This window comes from Squalius cephalus (assembly GCF_949319135.1).
Source record: "Squalius cephalus genome assembly, chromosome: 10".
NCBI classification, from domain to species: domain Eukaryota; kingdom Metazoa; phylum Chordata; class Actinopteri; order Cypriniformes; family Leuciscidae; genus Squalius; species Squalius cephalus.
The window spans coordinates 34,286,570-34,306,068 of NC_137131.1; the positions used below are offsets into that span (position 1 = coordinate 34,286,570).

At 39.7% G+C, this 19,499-nt stretch overlaps 1 protein-coding gene across 1 annotated transcript in view; it reads right to left on the reverse strand.

The window, feature by feature from the left end:
• tmtops2a (teleost multiple tissue opsin 2a) overlaps nucleotides 1–13,258 on the reverse strand; it is a 48,198-nt gene extending 34,940 nt beyond the window's left edge. Inside the window, exon 1 of the mRNA XM_079883391.1 lies at nucleotides 12,329–13,258. Within this exon, the coding sequence (XP_079739517.1) occupies nucleotides 12,329–12,803 (475 nt within the window). The 5' untranslated portion in view covers nucleotides 12,804–13,258. The remainder of the gene's footprint in view (nucleotides 1–12,328) is intronic.
• Between the last annotated feature and the right edge of the window lie 6,241 nt (nucleotides 13,259–19,499).

Here is a 19,499-nt window from a genome sequence, read left to right on the forward strand (position 1 = left end):
AACATATGCGGTGCGAAACTAGGATAGTTCTCAACACAAACGTCCGTGTCCTCGTCTGATTCAGAGATTTTGTCCAGGAGAAATTGTCATCGTTGAAATTCTTTGTCGCAGACGGACTCTATCTCTGTGTTCGTAGTTGCATCTTACAGTCTATGAATTGCATAGTGAGATCACCGGCGCCACCAGTCCGCCCTAACTCGAGCCAGTCCGGGCTCCTCGTCCGCGGCAGGCAGGTCTTCTGCCTCGGCTGCTCTTCGCTATAATGCGGCTTGTAAAGGTAGCCACAAACACCTGATTCAAGCATCAGACTTCCGAAATCCTCTTCTTCTATATCATATTGAGCACTCTCCTCCGCTATTGTCATTACTTTACATCTGTCTCCACAGCGCCTGTTAGCTTAGCTTCAAACAAGATGGAGGATATTGCTTTCAGTTTCAGAGAGTAAAGTCCCACCCACTGATCTGTAATAGGTCTGTAGCGTGAGTGGGTCCCGCCCCCTGGGAAAGATGAGGAACTAGTTCTTGTAGTCTCAACAGAAATCCCCCCCTCTTACACTTCCTCCTACAATGACGCAAAATGACGATTTTTGCGTCATTGTAGGAGGAAGTGTAAAAGGTAAATAACAGATTTCTCCCGTCTCAGGGGAAAATGAAAGAGTGTTGCACGACCATTTAATAGTATGACTGGGTTTCTAACAATGCAAAGCTTAATGCAAATGGGTGGAGTGTCCCTTTAATTGAAATCAGATCAGTACTGATTATAGCCGGGTATCGGCAACATGTTTGTAATTAAGACTATCTAGGTGTTGTTGAAAACATGCTTGTCACTTTAGGCTTATCTGGTGTCATTGCCAACATGCCATGCTAAGCTTATCTGGGTATCATCAACATGCTTACTGTTGTTATCTGTACTATACTTGTTGCTCAAGGCAATTCTTATCGAAACTTTCTGTTACTTAGGCTTCTAGTTTTATTGCCAAAACGCTGTACTAAGCTCAGCTCATATGTGTTCCTTAAGCTTATAATGTATCAGAAAATGGCCAAGGTTATCTGGTTGTATTGGAAAAACGCTTGTTACTCAGGCTTATGTTTATCATTGTAATCCTGCTTGTTGCTTTAGGCTTACCTGGCTATTATTGCCAACATGCTGTGCAGCTTATTTGGAAAAATATATTACAGACCAGAGGTTACAGACCTTACTTCAATAGTGTGCGGTATTTCCAGGTGAAGAGGATATTTGAAGAGGAAATCTCCATCTCTCATCTCTAGCTTACAGATACTAACCATAAGCATGCAGCGCTTCATTGATGTTGATTACTTAATCTTCACTTTCTTTTATTCCAGACAGCATGTAGTTTATGGAAATATTACATTGAAATGCTCAGAAGAAGAACTCTTCTGTCTGTGCCCACTTGAATTCAATGTTTGCCTGTTAATCACTTGCTTTTTTTTCTCTTGCACTGGTTGCTAAGCTAAACAGTCTGGGTAAGGGCAACATGCTTGTTGCTTAAAGGGGTCATATAATGCCATTTTTGTACAAGCTAATATGATTCTTTAGGGTCTAAATTAAAAGTTTGTAATATACTTTAATTAAAAATTCTCATTAGTATTGTAAGAAAACAGTCATTTTACCTGGTCAAAAACAGCTCTGTTTTCAGCACGCCATTAAAGTGCATGTGTCTTTAAATGATAATGAGCTTTGCTCACCCCGCCCCTCTGTTCTGTGCGTACACCGTAACACAATAACACAATAACACAATAACCATAACGCGTTGTTCATTATAAACGTGGGATTATGAATTATATTGAGAACGTCGTATATAGAAAACATGCCATAATGTACCCTGTAAACAGCCGTGTAACAGAGTGTAACAGAGTGTAAACAGAGTGTAAACAGCCGCATTCATCGTGAAACGTGCAGCAAGCGATTTGCAAAGATTAATATAAATATTAATATAAAGGTTAATAAAATGTTACACTCACTTCTTCTTCTGGAGGTGCAGCAGGAACACGAATAGTTGGTACCGATCCTTTTTTCGGGAGCAGCTTCTTAGCAAAGCAAAACCAGCTTTATATTGACCTCGTTTGTAAAGCAGTCTTGTGAGTGAAATGATTCGAGCAAACCTGAAAGCACTGATGTTGATTGTGGGGAATATTCCCTTCGAAAACAAACTCAGCCACTGCGTCTTCAGCGGTTCGGATTTAGGAACATCAAAATGACTGCTGTGTTCGTTATTACACCCAAGAACAGAACAGAATACCACAATCGCTTAGACGCCATTCTGCTCATAGACAGTGCTCCAGCGTATCAACAATGACCATGCCGGTTCGCGCGGACTATGATTGACAGCACGCTCACGAGCAAGGGCGGGTCTGTGTTGAAACGCTGCTGTCAATCAACAATCGTGGGAGGGGCATCGATTTTGTGACGTCACAAAATTGAACGGCTTGATTTGAGATGGGGGAAAACATAAGAAGATTTAAAAAAAAAACACTGGATGGATTTTTATTATTTTATGATGGTTGTGTACAGGCACCCTTTAAGGCTTTCTGGCTATTGAGGCAACATGCTTGTTGCTTAAGGCTTTCTGGCTATTGTGGCAACATGCTTGTCAGCATATGGTTTTGTTTACATACTGCCAATCCAAACTGTATGCCAATTGCCAATCAACCTTGACGACAGTGGTCCTGACAGAAAGTGGCTTGGCTTTTAGCACTGTTCATCACCATAGTAACTTACGCTCCACGACTAACCTGCTCAGGGGCAGGTTATGTTCCAGGTAAGTGATCTCAAACAAAAATGTAACCAAATCAGCTGTAAGCAAAGTGACACATGTCTGATGCATGGGAGTTTTTCTCTCCGTCATGCAATCTGTAGATTCTGTACAATTGCAATGCAGCTCAATGGACGTGCAGGATACCTGTATTTGACGTACCGTAAACTCTAGTGTGACGGCGCACAACTCGCCGTCGCTTTGCTGAGAGTGCTGTTTCTCACACACATGCAAAGAGAGAGCGAGAGTCTTACATTACACGCAGAATCGATGCGCAACATGTAAACAATATTCTTTGTTGTATTTTCCTGTCAAAATAAGTTATTTTATAATTATTCAGCTTTTAAGAACAAGCATGAGATTTGCCGGTTTCTTAAATCCCCCCCATATGCCAGCAAACCAATGAGAACGTGGGACAATGATGGCGATACATAACAACAGAGTGTAGGCGGCAAAGCTGCTGTGGATCTGCTTACCCGGAACTATCAGTGAGTGGCAGATTTGATGAAAATTACCGTTGTTTGGCAAATAAATAAATGAATGAGAGTTACATACGTATTACTAACATTTTGTCATGTAAGCTTTATGGTACACATCAAACAAGGGACTTTATAGTAATGTATAGTGGTAATACTAATCAGCGAGTCCATGAATGGCTTGGGTATGCAGAGCATTCATATATATATATATATATCAGTCTGGCGAGTACACTGAAAAATGTACTAGCCAATGGCAATTCTATTGCCAAGGTGTTTGTAGAAGGTTGCAATGCTTATTTAAAATAATAATTTTGTATGATTTAGATATTGTGTAATTATCATACCCTTAATCCATTACAAATGTACAATTTTAGTTTATCTATTATTAAGCAATTAGTTTAACCCTTGTATGGTGTTCGGGTCTGTTGGACCCGTTTTCATTTTTTATCAAAAGAAAAATGATACAATTAATTATTTTTTCAAACTGAGACTCATTGGCCTTGGCTCATTTTCTGTGAGGAATATATATCAGAACACATTTTTAATGAAAACACACTGTACACCCACCCCCCCCCCCCCCCCCCCACACATATACATTACACACAAGATGTTCGGGTCCACTGGACCCGGGGCTAATAAAAGTGTGGAAATTGTAGGTCCTGTGTACCTTTACTCTGTCCTCCTCCTGTCAGGGCCTGCTGTTAGTGTGTGTATGTTCCTGTATATGGTTTATGAGGACACAAATGTGTATAATGACATGGGTATTACAACGTAAACATGGTTTATGTCGACATCTGTGTCCTCATACTAAAACATACTAAATGGTGTTTTTTGAAATTCACAAAATGCCAAAAGTTTTCTGTGATTGGTAGGTTTAGGGGTAGGGTTAGTGTAGGGGGATAGATTATACAGTTTGTACATTAGAAAAACCATTATGCCTATGGAGAGTGACCGTACACCACATATCCAAGTGAGTGTGTGTGTGTGTGCATGTGTATGTGTGTGTGTGTGTGTGTGTGGGTGTGTGTTTTGTGCGTGTCTGTGTGTGTGTTGTGGGTGTGTGTGTGTTGTGGGTGTGTGTATGTGTGTGCATGAGTGTGTGTGTGCGTGCGTGTGAGAGAGAGATTGTGTGTAAGTGTGAAAGAATGCAAGAGTGAGTTTTGTGTTTCTACTCCTGCCATTCCCACACGAGGTTGCAATTCTTAAATGTGATCTAACAAAGGTAAAGAGAAAATATTAACCATATATGCTGTTTATATTGCTTGTAATTGGGATGAAGTAAACATCTGTTGAGTATTTTAACATAACATTTTTGATTGTGTTGAATTAAAAACCCAAAAATGCAGCGGGTCCACCAGACCCACGAACACTGGCTGAGTAACAAAAATATGAACACCACACAAGGGTTAAATGAATATAACGATAATATAAATAAGCTTTAGAATCAATAGATAAACCAATAACAATGACTGCATGTGAGCTTAAATGTTCAAATCTCTCTCTATATATATCAACTACACTGCTCAAAAAAATAAAGGGAACACTTTTTAATCAGAGAATAGCATCAAGTCAGTTAAACTCCTGGGGTATTGATCTGGTCAGTTAAGTAACAGAGGGGGTTGGTAATCAGTTTCAACTGCTTTAGTGTTAATGAAATTAACAGCAGGTGCACTAGATGGGCAACAGTGAGACAACCCCCAAAACAGGAAAGGTTTTACAGGTGGAGGCCACTGACATTTTTTCCCTACTCATCTTTTTGGACTGTTTTTCACCAGTTTTGCATTTGGCTAGGGTCAGTGTCACTACTGGTAGCATGAGGCGATACCTGGACCCTACAGAGGTTGCGCAGGCAGTCCAGCTCCTTCAGGATGGCTCATCAATACGTGCCATTGCCAGAAGGTTTGCTGTGTCTCCCAGCACAGTCTCAAGAGCATGGAGGAGATTCCAGGAAGACAGACAGCTACTCTAGGAGTGCTGGACAGGGCCGTAGAAGGCCCTTAACCCATCAGCAGGACCGGTATCTGCTCCTTTGTGCGAGGAGGAACATGATGAGCACTGCCAGAGCCCTACAAAATGACCTCCAGCAGGCCACTGGTGTGAATGTCTCTGACCAAACAATCAGAAACAGACTTCATGAGGGTGGCCTGAGGGCCCGACGTCCTCTAGTGGGCCTTGTGCTCACTGCCCAGCACCAGGGAGCTCGATTGGCATTTCCCATTGAACACCAGAATTGGCAGGTCCGCCACTGGTGCCCTGTGGTTTTCACAAATGAGAGCAGGTTCACCCTGAGCACGTGACAGACAGGAAAGGGTCTGGAGAAGCCGTGGAGAATGTTATGCTGCCTGTAACATCGTTCAGCATGACCGGTTTGGTGGTGGGTCAGTGATGGTCTGGGGAGGCATATCCATGGAGGGACGCACAGACCTCTGCAGGCTAGACAATGGCACCCTGACTGCCATTAGGTATTGGGATGAAATCCTTGGATCCATTGTCAGACCCTATGCTGGTGCAGTGGGTCCTGGGTTCCTCCTGGTGCACAACAATGCCCGGCCTCATGTGGCGAGAGCATGCAGGCAGTTCCTGGAGGATGAAGGAATGATACCATTGAAGGGCCACCACGCTCACCTGACCTACATCCAATAGAACACCTCTGGGACATTGTGTTTCGGTCCATCTGACATCACCTGGTTGCACCTCAGACTGTCCAGGAGCTCAGTGATGCGCTGGTCCAGATCTGGGAGGAAATACCCCAGGACACCATCAGTCGTCTCATTAGGAGCATGCCCCGACATTGTCAGGCATGCATACAAGCACGTGGGGGCCATACAAACTACTGAGTACCATTTTGAGTTGCTGCAATGAAATTTCAGCAAAATTGACAAGCCTGCTGCATAATTTTTTACTTAGATTTCCAGGGTGTCTTTGAATTCAATCCTCTGTAGGTTGATCATTTTCATTTCCATCAAACGATGTGGCATCCTTTCGTTCATAACACATTAGCCAGTCCATATTAGTATAGATATCCAGCATGATATTTTTCCCCATTGAGATCTGATGTGTTTTCAAAGTGTTCCTTTAATTTTTTTGAGCAGTGTATATAAACAAACTTCACAACTTTTACTTGCACTGATAGAGCAAGATTTTTGCTTTTAGTTGTCTTCTTTCATAGACAGCTTGTTTCTTCTTGCTGTGTAAATTTGTAATTCAGAATCATAATATTCTGCAGAAGAGAGAAGTAAATCGCACTGCTTCTCTCACGAGAAGAGAAGTTTCACTGTTGCACAGCATGTGATTGGCTGTTCGCTACTGATGTCACACCTAAACTCCTATACTCAGGATCAAAGGTTGATTGGATTGGTTTGGTTTTGTCAACTCAAAACTAATCCTGTAACCCTGAGTTTGTTCAACTACCATCATGATATAGGCGCCTGCTCACTTTGGAAAGAAATTTGGAGTTGTTTTCCCTCAGTTTGTTTCTGTCACCGTGAGCAGGGAAAAGGAGAGGCAAGGATCTAATCACAAGCAGTATTTATTTAAAAAAAAACACACACAAAGATAGATAATTCAAACAGGGAAAGCGGATGACAAAGATCCACACGTAAAAAAACATAAATACAACAAGGAAGACGAGAATAATCCAATGAGGAAACAGCTGACACAACAGCCTTACAAAAATGTGTAAAGACAATGACTGACAAACCAAGACTGAAACACAGGGGTAGACAAATTTTTTTATACGCTTTTTCTTAGTTTTTTGATATACACATTGGGCCCTATTTTAACGATCTGAAACGCAAGTATCAAACGCGAAATGCAAGTAACTTTGTGGGCGGATCTCGTATGACAACGCAAATCTAAAATGGGTTGGTCTGAAGTAGCTACATTACTCATAGGTGTGGTTTGGGCGTAACGTGAAATATACCAATCAGAGCATCATCTCACATTCCCTTTAAGAGCAGGCGCGCTTGTTCCATGGCGGATTGCTATTATAACGGCGGATTTGCCAGGTGCGCGCCAGGAGCGGTTCACAGCCGAGGAGACCGACGTTCTCGCCAGGGCCGTAAAACACAGAGAAGTGACATTGGGGATGGGAGAAACCCACCCAAATAAGCTTAGGTTAAACAGGCATATAATAATTTTGGTAAATGTGTAAGCTAGATTTATGCCTATTTTTTTCACATCTTCATGGACACCACAATGATTTACCTCATGTGGAATATTTTTCCTTGTAATTATGTATGGTTTGCAAAAATGGCAACTGCTGCATCTGTGTGTAGATGAGAGAAGCAAAGTGTATGTGCGTTGTGCACACGCTACATTATGGCCAAGCATGCGCCCTTAAAATAGCATCTGAACGCGCCACTGACTTTAGACTAGGTTTTTCCTGGTCTGTGGCGGAATTGTTTTCTGGAACTGCAATATAGCACCAGGGAACGTTTGCGCCGGAACACGCCTCTTTTCGCTGAACCGCCCCCGGGAGCGCAAGTTCATTCCCTAATTTACTGACGTGTGTCTGTCGAGGGAAAAGTCTGCTGTGCGTCGGGTGCAAAATAGGAATGACACATGCGTCGGTATACAAAGTCAATTGCGCTGGGTGCTAGATAGGGCCCATTATATACACACACATGAAGTTTGTCAAGTTTAGAGAACTCCTGCAGATATTCCCTGCTCAGTGTATAGGGAGCAGTAAACTCATTGTAAAAACCATGTTTCATTGTAAAAACCATGTTAATCAGAATGCAGTCTCTACAACCACACACATGGCACGCATGTTCTAAAGATCCACTAGTACATCAATCCCATAAATGTCATGAAATCCAATTCTACAGTATTTTATCTGACAGGCTCCAGCAAGATCACTCAATATCTGTGCAACAGGGTGATCACTGTGCTGTTAGTCTTAGTAGTAGAAAATGCGAAATTATGGAACAAAATACAGTTCAGTATAGTTCAGGGACCTTTCCAAAGAAGAACTCAATCTACAACTACACACTAAGCAATTTATATTAAACGTAAGAGCAGACACTTTTTACTTGAATGTGCAAGGCTTCCAGTGTCAGATACTTCCATAATACTGTCTATGCTGCTTGAAGTTGCAAACGGGTATTTGCTATCATTATATAAAAAAAATTAAAATAAATCACAATCGCTGGATTTTATCGCATACAGTTTTATGTTTACTGGACTTTTTGTTATTCACCTATAGTGGCTAATGAATCGGAAATTGTGCTCATTCACAGGAAATAGCTTCCACATTGAAAAATTAGGTGAATAGGTCTGGACAAAGAATTTGACCAATTTCTCATTGTGATGGGAAAATTCTTTCATTCAAGTAATTCAAAAGGCCTGGAAAATCTAAACTGATACCCTGCCCATTATAGTTATAATAAGAGAGACTGATCAGAAATGGAAACCATGTGGGTGTCATGATAATACATAATATCATCTATTGAAGATGAAAGACTGTAATTATCATTATTATAATTCTGGTGAGGAAATATTCTAACAGCATTAATCACCTGATTGAATCAATTTCTAATTAAAATGGTAGAGACAGGTAGATTCACATATTCATAAATGCTTTTGTCACAAGGGCCGATCCTGAGCTTCTTCTTGGCCTTAGATCTGAAGTTCCTCAGTCTTGGCTTTGGGAAGAGGTGAGTTATGCAATCTATTCCCTAATGTTCTCAAATCACTTCTCGGGCCTCTCTTCTAACAGGACAGCATGTTCTAATCTTCAAAGCTGTTTAATCATGTTTATCTGCGCTTAAGAGGATACTCTGCTCATAAGGATTTAGTCCCAACATGCTTGAGTGAAGACAAGAAATAAGCACAATTTGAGATTAACATGGATACACTGTATGCAGCTCTCTAACCGGGTGTCTCACACATACTAATGAGCTATCACAATATACTGTAAGAATGACAACTGCCAGATTTTCTAATTAATGTTTTTAACGAGGATGTAATGCAAGAACATAACAGTGAATATACCAGTCATCTTTGTACCTTTGAGGCGCTGTTTACATATGGTATATTACGAAGGGTCATTCCATGTCAAATCAACCAAATTTCAGATACTTCCTCAGCTCAAATCTTTTATTATGTTAATAGATTTTTTCTGGAAAAATACTATAAATAGCGATGAAAACCAATTTATTAAATGTAATTAACGTATATTGACTGAGTAATCGATTATTTTGTAGAAGGGGTCAAAATTAAAATTTTCACCTGAGAATTGGAGCCAAATTACAGGGGGATAAAAATGACTTTAGAAAGATGCCAGCAACAATATTTTATTTTTACATAGGGATTGGTAGGTCTATTAGTTAAATCTGTTTACTTTATCAATATTTGTTGCAAAATTATTCATTTAAATGTTAGTGCATAGTAAAGACATTAATATAAAGTGGGACAAAGAAATGTGTCTTCTAAGTATGCGTCTGTCACTCACTGTGGTAGTCTTTTCTGCCTGATGTTGCAAAATTATTCATTTAAATGTTAGTGCATAGTAAAGACATTAATATAAAGTGGGACAAAGAAATGTGTCTTCTAAGTATGCGTCTGTCACTCACTGTGGTAGTCTTTTCCGCCTCAAATGTTGTATTTCATTACTTCCACATGACAGGACATGCTGCACATAATGGGGGAACTGTATTAATTATTAAATACATGTAAGACATGGACAGCATCACCTGTGAATTAAGATAGATTACGAGAAACACATTGTGCAAGCACATGTTATATAATGAGAAACATCTTGACATTTATAAAAACCTTTTTGGGGTCAACTTGGAAGGAAAAGGGGGGACAGTGGCACAACACAACCCCACTGCGTGTTATTTGCCTGCTAATTTAATTCCATCTGCAGTCTTTTGTTCCACAACTACACTTCAGCAGCTGCTTTCCCATGCTTTAAAACTTAACTTTCTTGTCCAACTTCCAGGGGACTGATGAAATTAAACGTAGTATATTTTTCACCTAACATTTATAGCATTTATAGCACTCCAGGGATGAACTCCCTGAAAATAATTCAAAATGTATTAGTCACTACATGATTTAAATGGCATCACTTATGCATGTGAAACTTTAAAAATACTTTTCAACGATTACAGTCTGATTTACACAGGGAGGTTCAACGATGGCTTTAAAAAAAAAAATCCTTTAGAGAGTAAATCCTACACAGTGTAGCTTTAAACAAAAATTCTGATAGGGAATGAGTTATGGTTATGAGAATGAGTTATGGTTAGCATAAAAAACAATAGAAGTATATTGGAAATTTGGTAAGTTCCAATTTAGATAGCTAAGTAAACATTTATAACAGAGACAGGTTATGTTATGAGTTATATTCAAACCCACAGTTCAAGCTATTATCACCTCCAAACAAACCTGTATTTTGTTTGCATCTTTTCAGAACATATAATTTGATCTTTCCAGTTCACCCCTACAGTGACAAGACTAATACAATGTCACAAATCATCAACACCTGACCCAAGGTTTACGACTCAACACTCTTATTGGCAAAATCTGCTTTTGCATTTATTCTGTGCAGTGTTGTATGTCATCCATAACAGTCAGCTGAACTAATAACATTACTTCACTTCTTGTACCCTCACTGACATTTGTTATACATTTGTTAAACACAATCATCTCATTTTCCTGTACGAATCAGAAACAATAAAGCAACAACACTGAAGAAATTACATTATAGCACAAATGCAATAGAACAAGGCAGAGATGTTATGGAAGATCATATTATTTGACTAGCATCATCCTAAATCATATTCTTTTTATGGGTGCAATTTGCACTACTTGAAGCATCATACCCATTCAAACTGAGTAAGAACTTTTTGAACCAAGTGATGCAATTTCCAAATAATAATAATACATAAATAAATAAAATAATGTGGACTATCTCTAAAAATTAGACACGATTGTAGTAAATAAAAGTGGAAAAATAAAATGTGTTGGCTGAATTCACACATTCACATGTCTAAATTTGAGTTGACATGTTTACCAAGTCTGAGTAAAAGTGTTTAATGTCTAAACAAATTTAGACATGTGAATGTGTGAGTTCAGCCAACATATTTTATTTTTCCACTTGTATTTACTATAATCATGTCTAATTTTTAAGGATAGGCTACATGATTTTATTTATTTATTATAATTTTTTGGAAATTGTATCACTTGGTTCAAAAAGTTCTTGGTCGCTCAAATAGAGTTGCATTTTCTGAAAATGATTTGCTTTTAAATAAAAAAATTATCTACCCTCTCCTGTATCACTTGAAATTTGTATTATCTTTTGTTCCCTTTTTTCACATAACACAGAAAGAATTAGGCTAATATTGTTAGCTAATACTAAGCTGCCTTTTTACAAACAGCAAAAAATATAACTAAAATGCATGTACGCTGAATTCTCGATATCACAATCTCGATTTAAACAGTATAGTGACAAATGATTGTCACTGTGAGTGTGTCATTGAATCACTCATTCAACCAATTCATTCAAAAATGCTAATTCATTCAGGAACAAAACAGCTGTCTTTAAGAGTCATTGATTTAATCAATTTGTTCAAAAATTATTTGTATGTAAAAACACATATAAAATCAACACATCAGGGAAGTTTTCTGATTCTCTTTAGTCGTGGCAGATAGGAAGCTAATATTTTATGTAAACTTTTAATTAAAATATTTCATTTAAATATTTCAAAAGATATTTACTTGGACTGAAAAATAACATTTTCTCAGAACCTTTGGTAAATGACATGTTTTGTTTAGTAGCTTTACATTCAGGTTTTCTAGAGCAATGACTGGCAACATTTTCTTTAGAATTTTGAGAGAATATTGATCTCTTTTTTTAAGCAACAACAAAAAAAGTCATTTTCAATTTACCCAGAATCATGCAGCTCTAAAACTGTGTAACTATTTTTGCTCAACGTATATCAATCAAGCAAGCAAGCAAGCCAAAGCAACTGTTGACCACAGTCAACACACATTAGTGGCGTTTAGTTCCTTAATGAATCGGTTTTTGTATGAATCTTTTAAATTTCGAACTTTTTGATTGTTTCTTACTCACCAAAGCATGAGTTGACAAATCCGTACCACATGCACCCGTGTCTCCCCACCAGCCACCGGCCGCGGATACTGGCCGCGAAGCTGAGCGTGGTGCCGAACAGACACACTAGCATGTCACTCACACTGATGTTGAGCAGAAGCATGTTCACAGGAGTCCGCAGGGTCTTGAATTTACAAAACAGAACGAGGACGATTAAATTGTTTAGGATCCCGAATACCAGAATAGATCCCAAAATAACAGCGACCACATTGTGTCCCGTCCGTGACAGTTTCTCAGCAGGAGTGTCGCTCCAATCTTGATCTAGCGCGGACAGCGTGTCATCATCATCAGTGCCGTTCGAAGTGTAACTGAAATTAGCTTCTTCAGAAAACATCTTTGCTTTACTCAGTTCAGCTGATATCACTTTTATTGCATGTTTGATGCATGGAGGAAATTCTTTCGGAGCTTCCCCACACCTGAGCGTGGACCATGCCATTCACGAGAAGTTCTGTGAAGAATCGCAATTCATGCTTCATCTAATACTGTGGTCAAATCCTCACATCGCGCGAGAATAAACTTGCTGGGCTCAGCAGCCCACATAAAAAGCCTCCCAGTCCATCACAAACAAATAGGCTATGTAGGTTAAGCGTGTATGTTAAGCTTCATGTTGGTCATTTCGGAGGATATGATGCTGTCGCAACGTGTTATAAATTCAAGTCTGCCACTGCTAAATGTAAAGCAGATTCTCAAACAGGTTATCTACATACAAGCAGTCAAAAGTCGAAAAAAGGAAGTTAATCTTATCTTTAAATGCTAAATAAAATAAATAGCAAGGCACATAAAAAGCGACCAAAAGACATCCTTGTTTTTCCTGCTGCTAATGCGTTAAACTGCGAGGCGCTCACATCTCGAGTTTGCCACCTCTTCAGAGCACTTGTAGAGAGTGAGTGCGCATTTGTGTGTGGAAGAAGCCTTCAGAGTGACGTCGACACTCCATAGTAGCTAGCCTATGATCATCATAAGTAGCCTAGTGCATTACATTTCCATGTTGTACAAGGCGGACTATTTGTACATACGCCTAAATAGACATAGAATTATAGACACTTCTGTTATACTGTATGTGTTAGCTAGACTCTGGGTTTAATATTTGAATATTAAAATAGGCTATTCAATTTTTAAAGAGCAAAATGTAAATGGTAACGTACAAAAATATTAAACAATGTCCAAAGGACAGCGCAGATTATAATGAATGAATTGTACACACAATTTTTGGCTACACTTTATTTAAGGTTTCATAGTTACAGTTACTTACTGAGTAATGTTCACTACATGTAACTACATAGGGTTAGGATTAGGGTTTGGTTTGGTTTAGGATTAGTTGCATGTTATTATGCATAATTTATAGTTATTCCTATAGTAACTACATGTAACATAATGTAACAATGGCACTGTAACATAAAGTGTTAACCTTTTTTATATATATCCCCCAGGTTTTCTAAGGTTTTCTATATGTGGTTTTATTATGTTCACTTTCTTCACCAAGCTATATAGCAAACTGAATTCACTATATATATATATATATATATATATATATATATATATATATATATATATATATATATATATATATATATATATATATATAATTTTTATTTAGATCTGTGCATTTGAAATCAACATGAAAAACCACCTCTAGGAAAAAATATATATATATTTGTGTAATTCGATCTTATAGCCCTTGTGGCAACTTCCTTGTGTGACAATAGCCTTTTTCTTTTTTGAAAGCTGCTCTGGGCTCATTTTAAAAGTGAAAAATTCCTGTTTTTATGCATCTCAGAAAAAAAGGTACAAAAGCTGTCACTGGGGCGGTACCCTTTCACAAGGTACTATACTATTTAGGTACTAATTTATACTCTTTATACTAATATACCCTAAAGGGGTAAAATAAATAAATAAATAAAAATAACAAAGGTACCATTTGAAACTACGATAGCTTTTGCACCCATGAGTGTGGATGGCTGGAAGATTGACAGGTCACTAGGTGGTCATTCAGTTTGGTCTGAGGATGCAGAAAGTTTGCAAGAAACATCGGGCCCATCCCATGCATTTCATCTCCTATAGTGGTGATCAGAAATTGTTTTGGGCTTGAATACTCTGTCCACATGATCAGACCACCTGACATGGACAATAATACTCAGTGAGTGTAAATGGTGTATTTTGTACTGACTTCAGTGATCGGATCCAGATTATGTTATACTACTACTGTTACTAGCAGGGGCACTGTATTATTTATTTTTGTTAGTTAGTTAGTGCACAATTATTAGGGAGATTACAAACAAATTAGATATTGAAGTTGCTTCTTCCTTAAACTGTACAATTTAAAGACTCTTGATATTCTGCATACAAGGAAAGATGTATTCCAACTCAAGATTTCTGACCTTGTCCAACCACTTGAATACCAAATATTTTAATGCATGGATTTATGCTCACCATGACCCTGTCTGTTTAGTCATGCTCTGGCAATTATTTCAATATTTAAGGCTACACTTTTTTTGCTGAAGGCCTGTAAATTCATAATGCATTGATTAACCTTGTTACATGTCTTCCCACTGTCTGACATCCAGACATCAGTACAGTACATCCATACATATGTAGTAACTACACCAGAGTCACACCATCACTTGGGCAGTAAGGTTTCCAACAGGACCTCTGTATCAAAAGATGTTTATTTGAATATCTACCCATCCACATCTATTCATTGCAACATATTAAAAAAGCTCTCACTTTATGATCCAATATTCATTATATTTTACAGATGCATACTGCACATTAAAGACAGGGTTTCTGCACATGAAACTAAGCTCTTAAGATTCCTCAGGGCCATGACTCATCGGCCTCTGAAAAAGGCACAATATGACAATGATCTCATATTATAAGAAGTGTGACATTTGAGCTGATCCAGAGGTCCATTAATGAGTCTATCTATAGCGCTTATAATGTGTGGAGTGACTGACATCACGTATCTGAAAGAAATGCAAAACAGACCAAAAGGTCACAAATCTCAAAAGTCTACCATGATTTAATAGTAAATTTGATGTAAATGGGAAACTGAAGACAGTATTGTGTAGTAAGCCGCACATCATGATTTTGCAGAGTTAGAAGTGTTCCTGGGTCAGCAAATTTTGTTGATCCTGGAGCAACATTCCTGTCCGAAAATGTTATGCTAAACCTAACCCTAACCATAAGTTATCCCTAAAATTTAGAGGAATATTGTGGAAAAGATAAGCACCTAATCTGGTTGAAAGCCTGAACTTGTCCCTCAAATCTGATTGGTTGATTGGAATGTTGTTCCAGGATCAACAAAGATGTTGATCCAGGAACATGCTGAACTTGGTGAAGTCAGGTTCTGCTATAAGACATGTGCCTCTGAATTCAACTGGCAACAAATAATCATACAAATGATACAAACCAAACATTGTCAGCTTCTGATAGGTCGAACCAAGTTGATCACAGGCATGCCGGAAGTATTGCAGGGCTATTCAGGGAAAGAGAATGGTTACAGTCGTAACCGAGGCGTTCCCTTTCAAGGGAACTCGCGTTGCGTCGAGATTGACGCTGTGGGAACGTCTATACCAACACCACCATAGTGACCAGTGCCTGTCTTGTGTGAAATAAGGCGAGCACAACAAAGACAGAATCACCTGGGACCCAGGGGTGAAGCCCAACACTAGGTTGTACACCCGATGAGTGTGTGCGGAAAGGAACAGCCTGCCGCATCACAGACCTCTTGTAGGGATACCCCTAATACAAGGCTACAAAGCCACCATACTCCTCCTGCTTCAACGAACCACAGAGGAGACCAGTTTGTTTCCTGTGCAGGGAGCTCTAGAGTGATCATGGCCTCAACATCCCCCCTCAGAGGCCAAACCCACACTTCCATAACTCTGTTCTCCAGAACTCCCGGGAGTAGAACAATCAGGGAAACCACAGACACAGCACAGTCATGTCTGCAACTCCATATGAGCTCCACCACTTTGGGGTGGAGTCTTCCTTCCCTGGGCCTCAGACCCTGCCTCGACAGGATATCTGCTCCCTGAATCTGGTGCCCAGGGATGTAGAGCCTGAGCTGTCATCACCAGGCGATTAAGTGCCAGGTGAGATGATGACCCATCCCCACACACACGAGCGACCATTCATGACCGCTGCCCAGCCAGTGAGGGAAGCATCAGTCATAAGCGTTACGCGGCAAGGGTCTCATGTACAACAGGCCAAAAGGTATCACGTTGGACGCTGCTGCCATCAGACACAACAGACTCTGAAACTGTTTCTCAGTGAGTGACTAGCCTAGCTTTATTCTTTTCACAGCCGACAGGATGGACTCTATGCGTGCCAGTGAGAGGCATGTCTGCATCAACATTGACTCCCAAACCGCACCTAGAAAAGTGGTCCTCTGTAGTAGAGAAAGCACACTCTTTTTGGTGTTTAGCAGTAATCCCAATTCTTTCATGTGGGCGAGAACGACATCTCAATGCCGAACCACCAACTGATGCGACTGAGCCAGAATCATCCAATCGTTGATGTAGTTAATGATGCGAATACCCTGCAGGCACAGAGGCGCCAGAGCTGCATCTACGCATTTCGTGAAAGTGTGGGGTGATTGTGCTAGGCCGAATGTAAGAACTCAATATTGGTATGCTTTGCCCCTAAAAGAAAACCTCAGGAACTTCCTGTGATATGGAAGGATGGATAGGTTTTGTCTCAAGGTTAACATTTTGAATTTTAGTTGCATGACTGACTCATTCAGAACTCGCAGATCCAAAATGGGACGCAAACCCCCAGGACCACCACGTTTCCAGGTGGACCCTGAGATATGTGCTCGCCGGAGACCAGGACCACTACATTTCCGGGTGGACCCTGAGATATGTGCTCGCCGGAGACCACTGTGCCCCGAAGCACACAAGGTGGCGGGGTTGGCAGAACAGCCCTCTGAGGGCACCGAAGGGAAATGGGCACCGTATAATGAGGTGTTAACCACTTCCCCCCAGAAGATGAACCCCCCTCAGAGGTCTGGTGCCATTTGCCTCAGGACCCCTTTTTTCGAGATAATCACTGTCCTCAGATCTGTTTTATCCCAAGACGACTACGGCTGAGACTACTAAATGTACCAGCCTTTCGAGACTGTTCTCTAGTATTGTTCGAGAAGCCAATCCAGTGTCCTGAAACGGATGACCGGCAGGAAACAACCGAACTGACTAAGGCGAGACACGGCAAGTGAAAACATTGTTTTTTCATGCAGTGGTCAATTTTGAGATTTTGGGCCAGTTTGCTCCCTTAACATGTAAGCTTTCATGTCAAAATAAAAAATGTCAACATTACACATTAAGGTAGTTATTTCATTATATTTTGTCAACTTGCTCCTTTAGATTTCTACCGGAAATCACCAAAAGTTAGCATTCTAAAGCAAGCTCCCGTGCAGTCTCCATTCACAGAATGTCATGCCTGTTATCATTGTAAAGCTCTCAGTCTCCTACACAGCGCTGTCTAATCCAAATATGGGCATTTCCTTTGTAGAAATAACCAATCGCAAAAGTTTGCAGAGGAATTTACAGCCGAAAACCACATCTGATTAGTCGATGTGAATTTCCGACTACGTGATTGGTTCTCTGCGCCAAAATTGTTGTTATGTGTGTTTGTTAAGGTAGTTCTCTTCAGCTTAAGGCTATTGCTATTAATAATTTATTCATTTATCAATTTCCATGTGTTTTAAATATTAAATATTAAATACACTACTGATATTAATTAACTGAATATATAGTTTGTTTGTAAGTTGGGGGTTTCAATAGAAATGTATGAAATTATACAATATAAAACTTTAAAGGCCGATTTCTCAGTCAGATATATCCACTTAAGTAGCACCTACAAGCACCAACTTTTCCAGTCTTATACTTAACTATATTACTATATAATAGAACCAAGAATTTTAAACCTGGTCCTTTCCAATTTCCAGATTTTGTTTTTGGAAATGTATGCAAATGAGTGTATATTTACGTATATAAGGCCTCATTTGCATATTAAAACATTAATTTACACAAAACTTGTAATACATTTTTTTCTTATGTTTATGCCAGTAATAAACTGGAAAAGTTTCATAGTGATATCTTCTAATTTAAAAAATTTCCCTATTCACCTGTAGTGTTTCACCTTAAACCCTCCTCCTGCGAGTCAGACACTGAGACTAGGGGCCCTATCTTGCACCCAGCGCAATTTACTTTGTACACCGACGCATGTATCATTCCTATTTTGCACCCGACGCACAGCAGACTTTTCCCTCCACAGACGCACGTCGGTAAATTAGGGAATGAACTTGCGCTCCCGGGGGCGGTTCAGCAAAAAGAGCAGGCGTGCTCTGGCACAAATGTTCCCTGGTGCTATTTTGCTGTTTCAGAAAACAATTCCGCCACAGACCAGGAAAATCCTAGTCTAAAGTCAGTGGCGCGTTATTCAGATGCTATTTTAAGGGCGCATGCTTGGCCATAATGTAGCATGTGTGTGCACAACGCACATACACTTTGCTTCTCTCATCTACACAGACGCAGCAGTTGCCATTTTTGCAAACCATACATAATTACAAGGACGTTGCATGTTACACCCAAACCACACCTATGAGTAATGTAGCTACTTCAGACCAACCCATTTTAGATTTGCGTCAGGCGTAAGAGACATTTATCCCGCCGGTATAATAGCAACAGCGCCCGAGATCCGCCCACAAAGTTACTTGCGTTTCGCGTTTGATACTTGCGTTTCAGATTGTTAAAATAGGGCCCTAGAACTCGCTAGAGACCGCTGTGCCCCGAAGCACACGAGGTGGTGGGGTTGGCAGAATGGCCCCTGAGAGCACTGAAGGGAGATGGGCACCGTATAATGAGGTGTTATTCATTTCACCCCAGGAATTTCACCATTTATTTCCTCAGAATTAAATGCAGCCAAAGATCAACCAGACAAGTAGAAGGTCTAGGTGAAATGCTGAATATAGTGTATTAATACAGACATTAACTCAGATGAGTATTAGCTTTTAATTTCATCAAAATTAAATGCAGCCAGATATCAATCAGATAGAAAACTAGGTCTGGATGAAAGGTTGAATTTATTGTTTTAATATATCTACTTTCAAAGCCAGACAAATATTTCATTT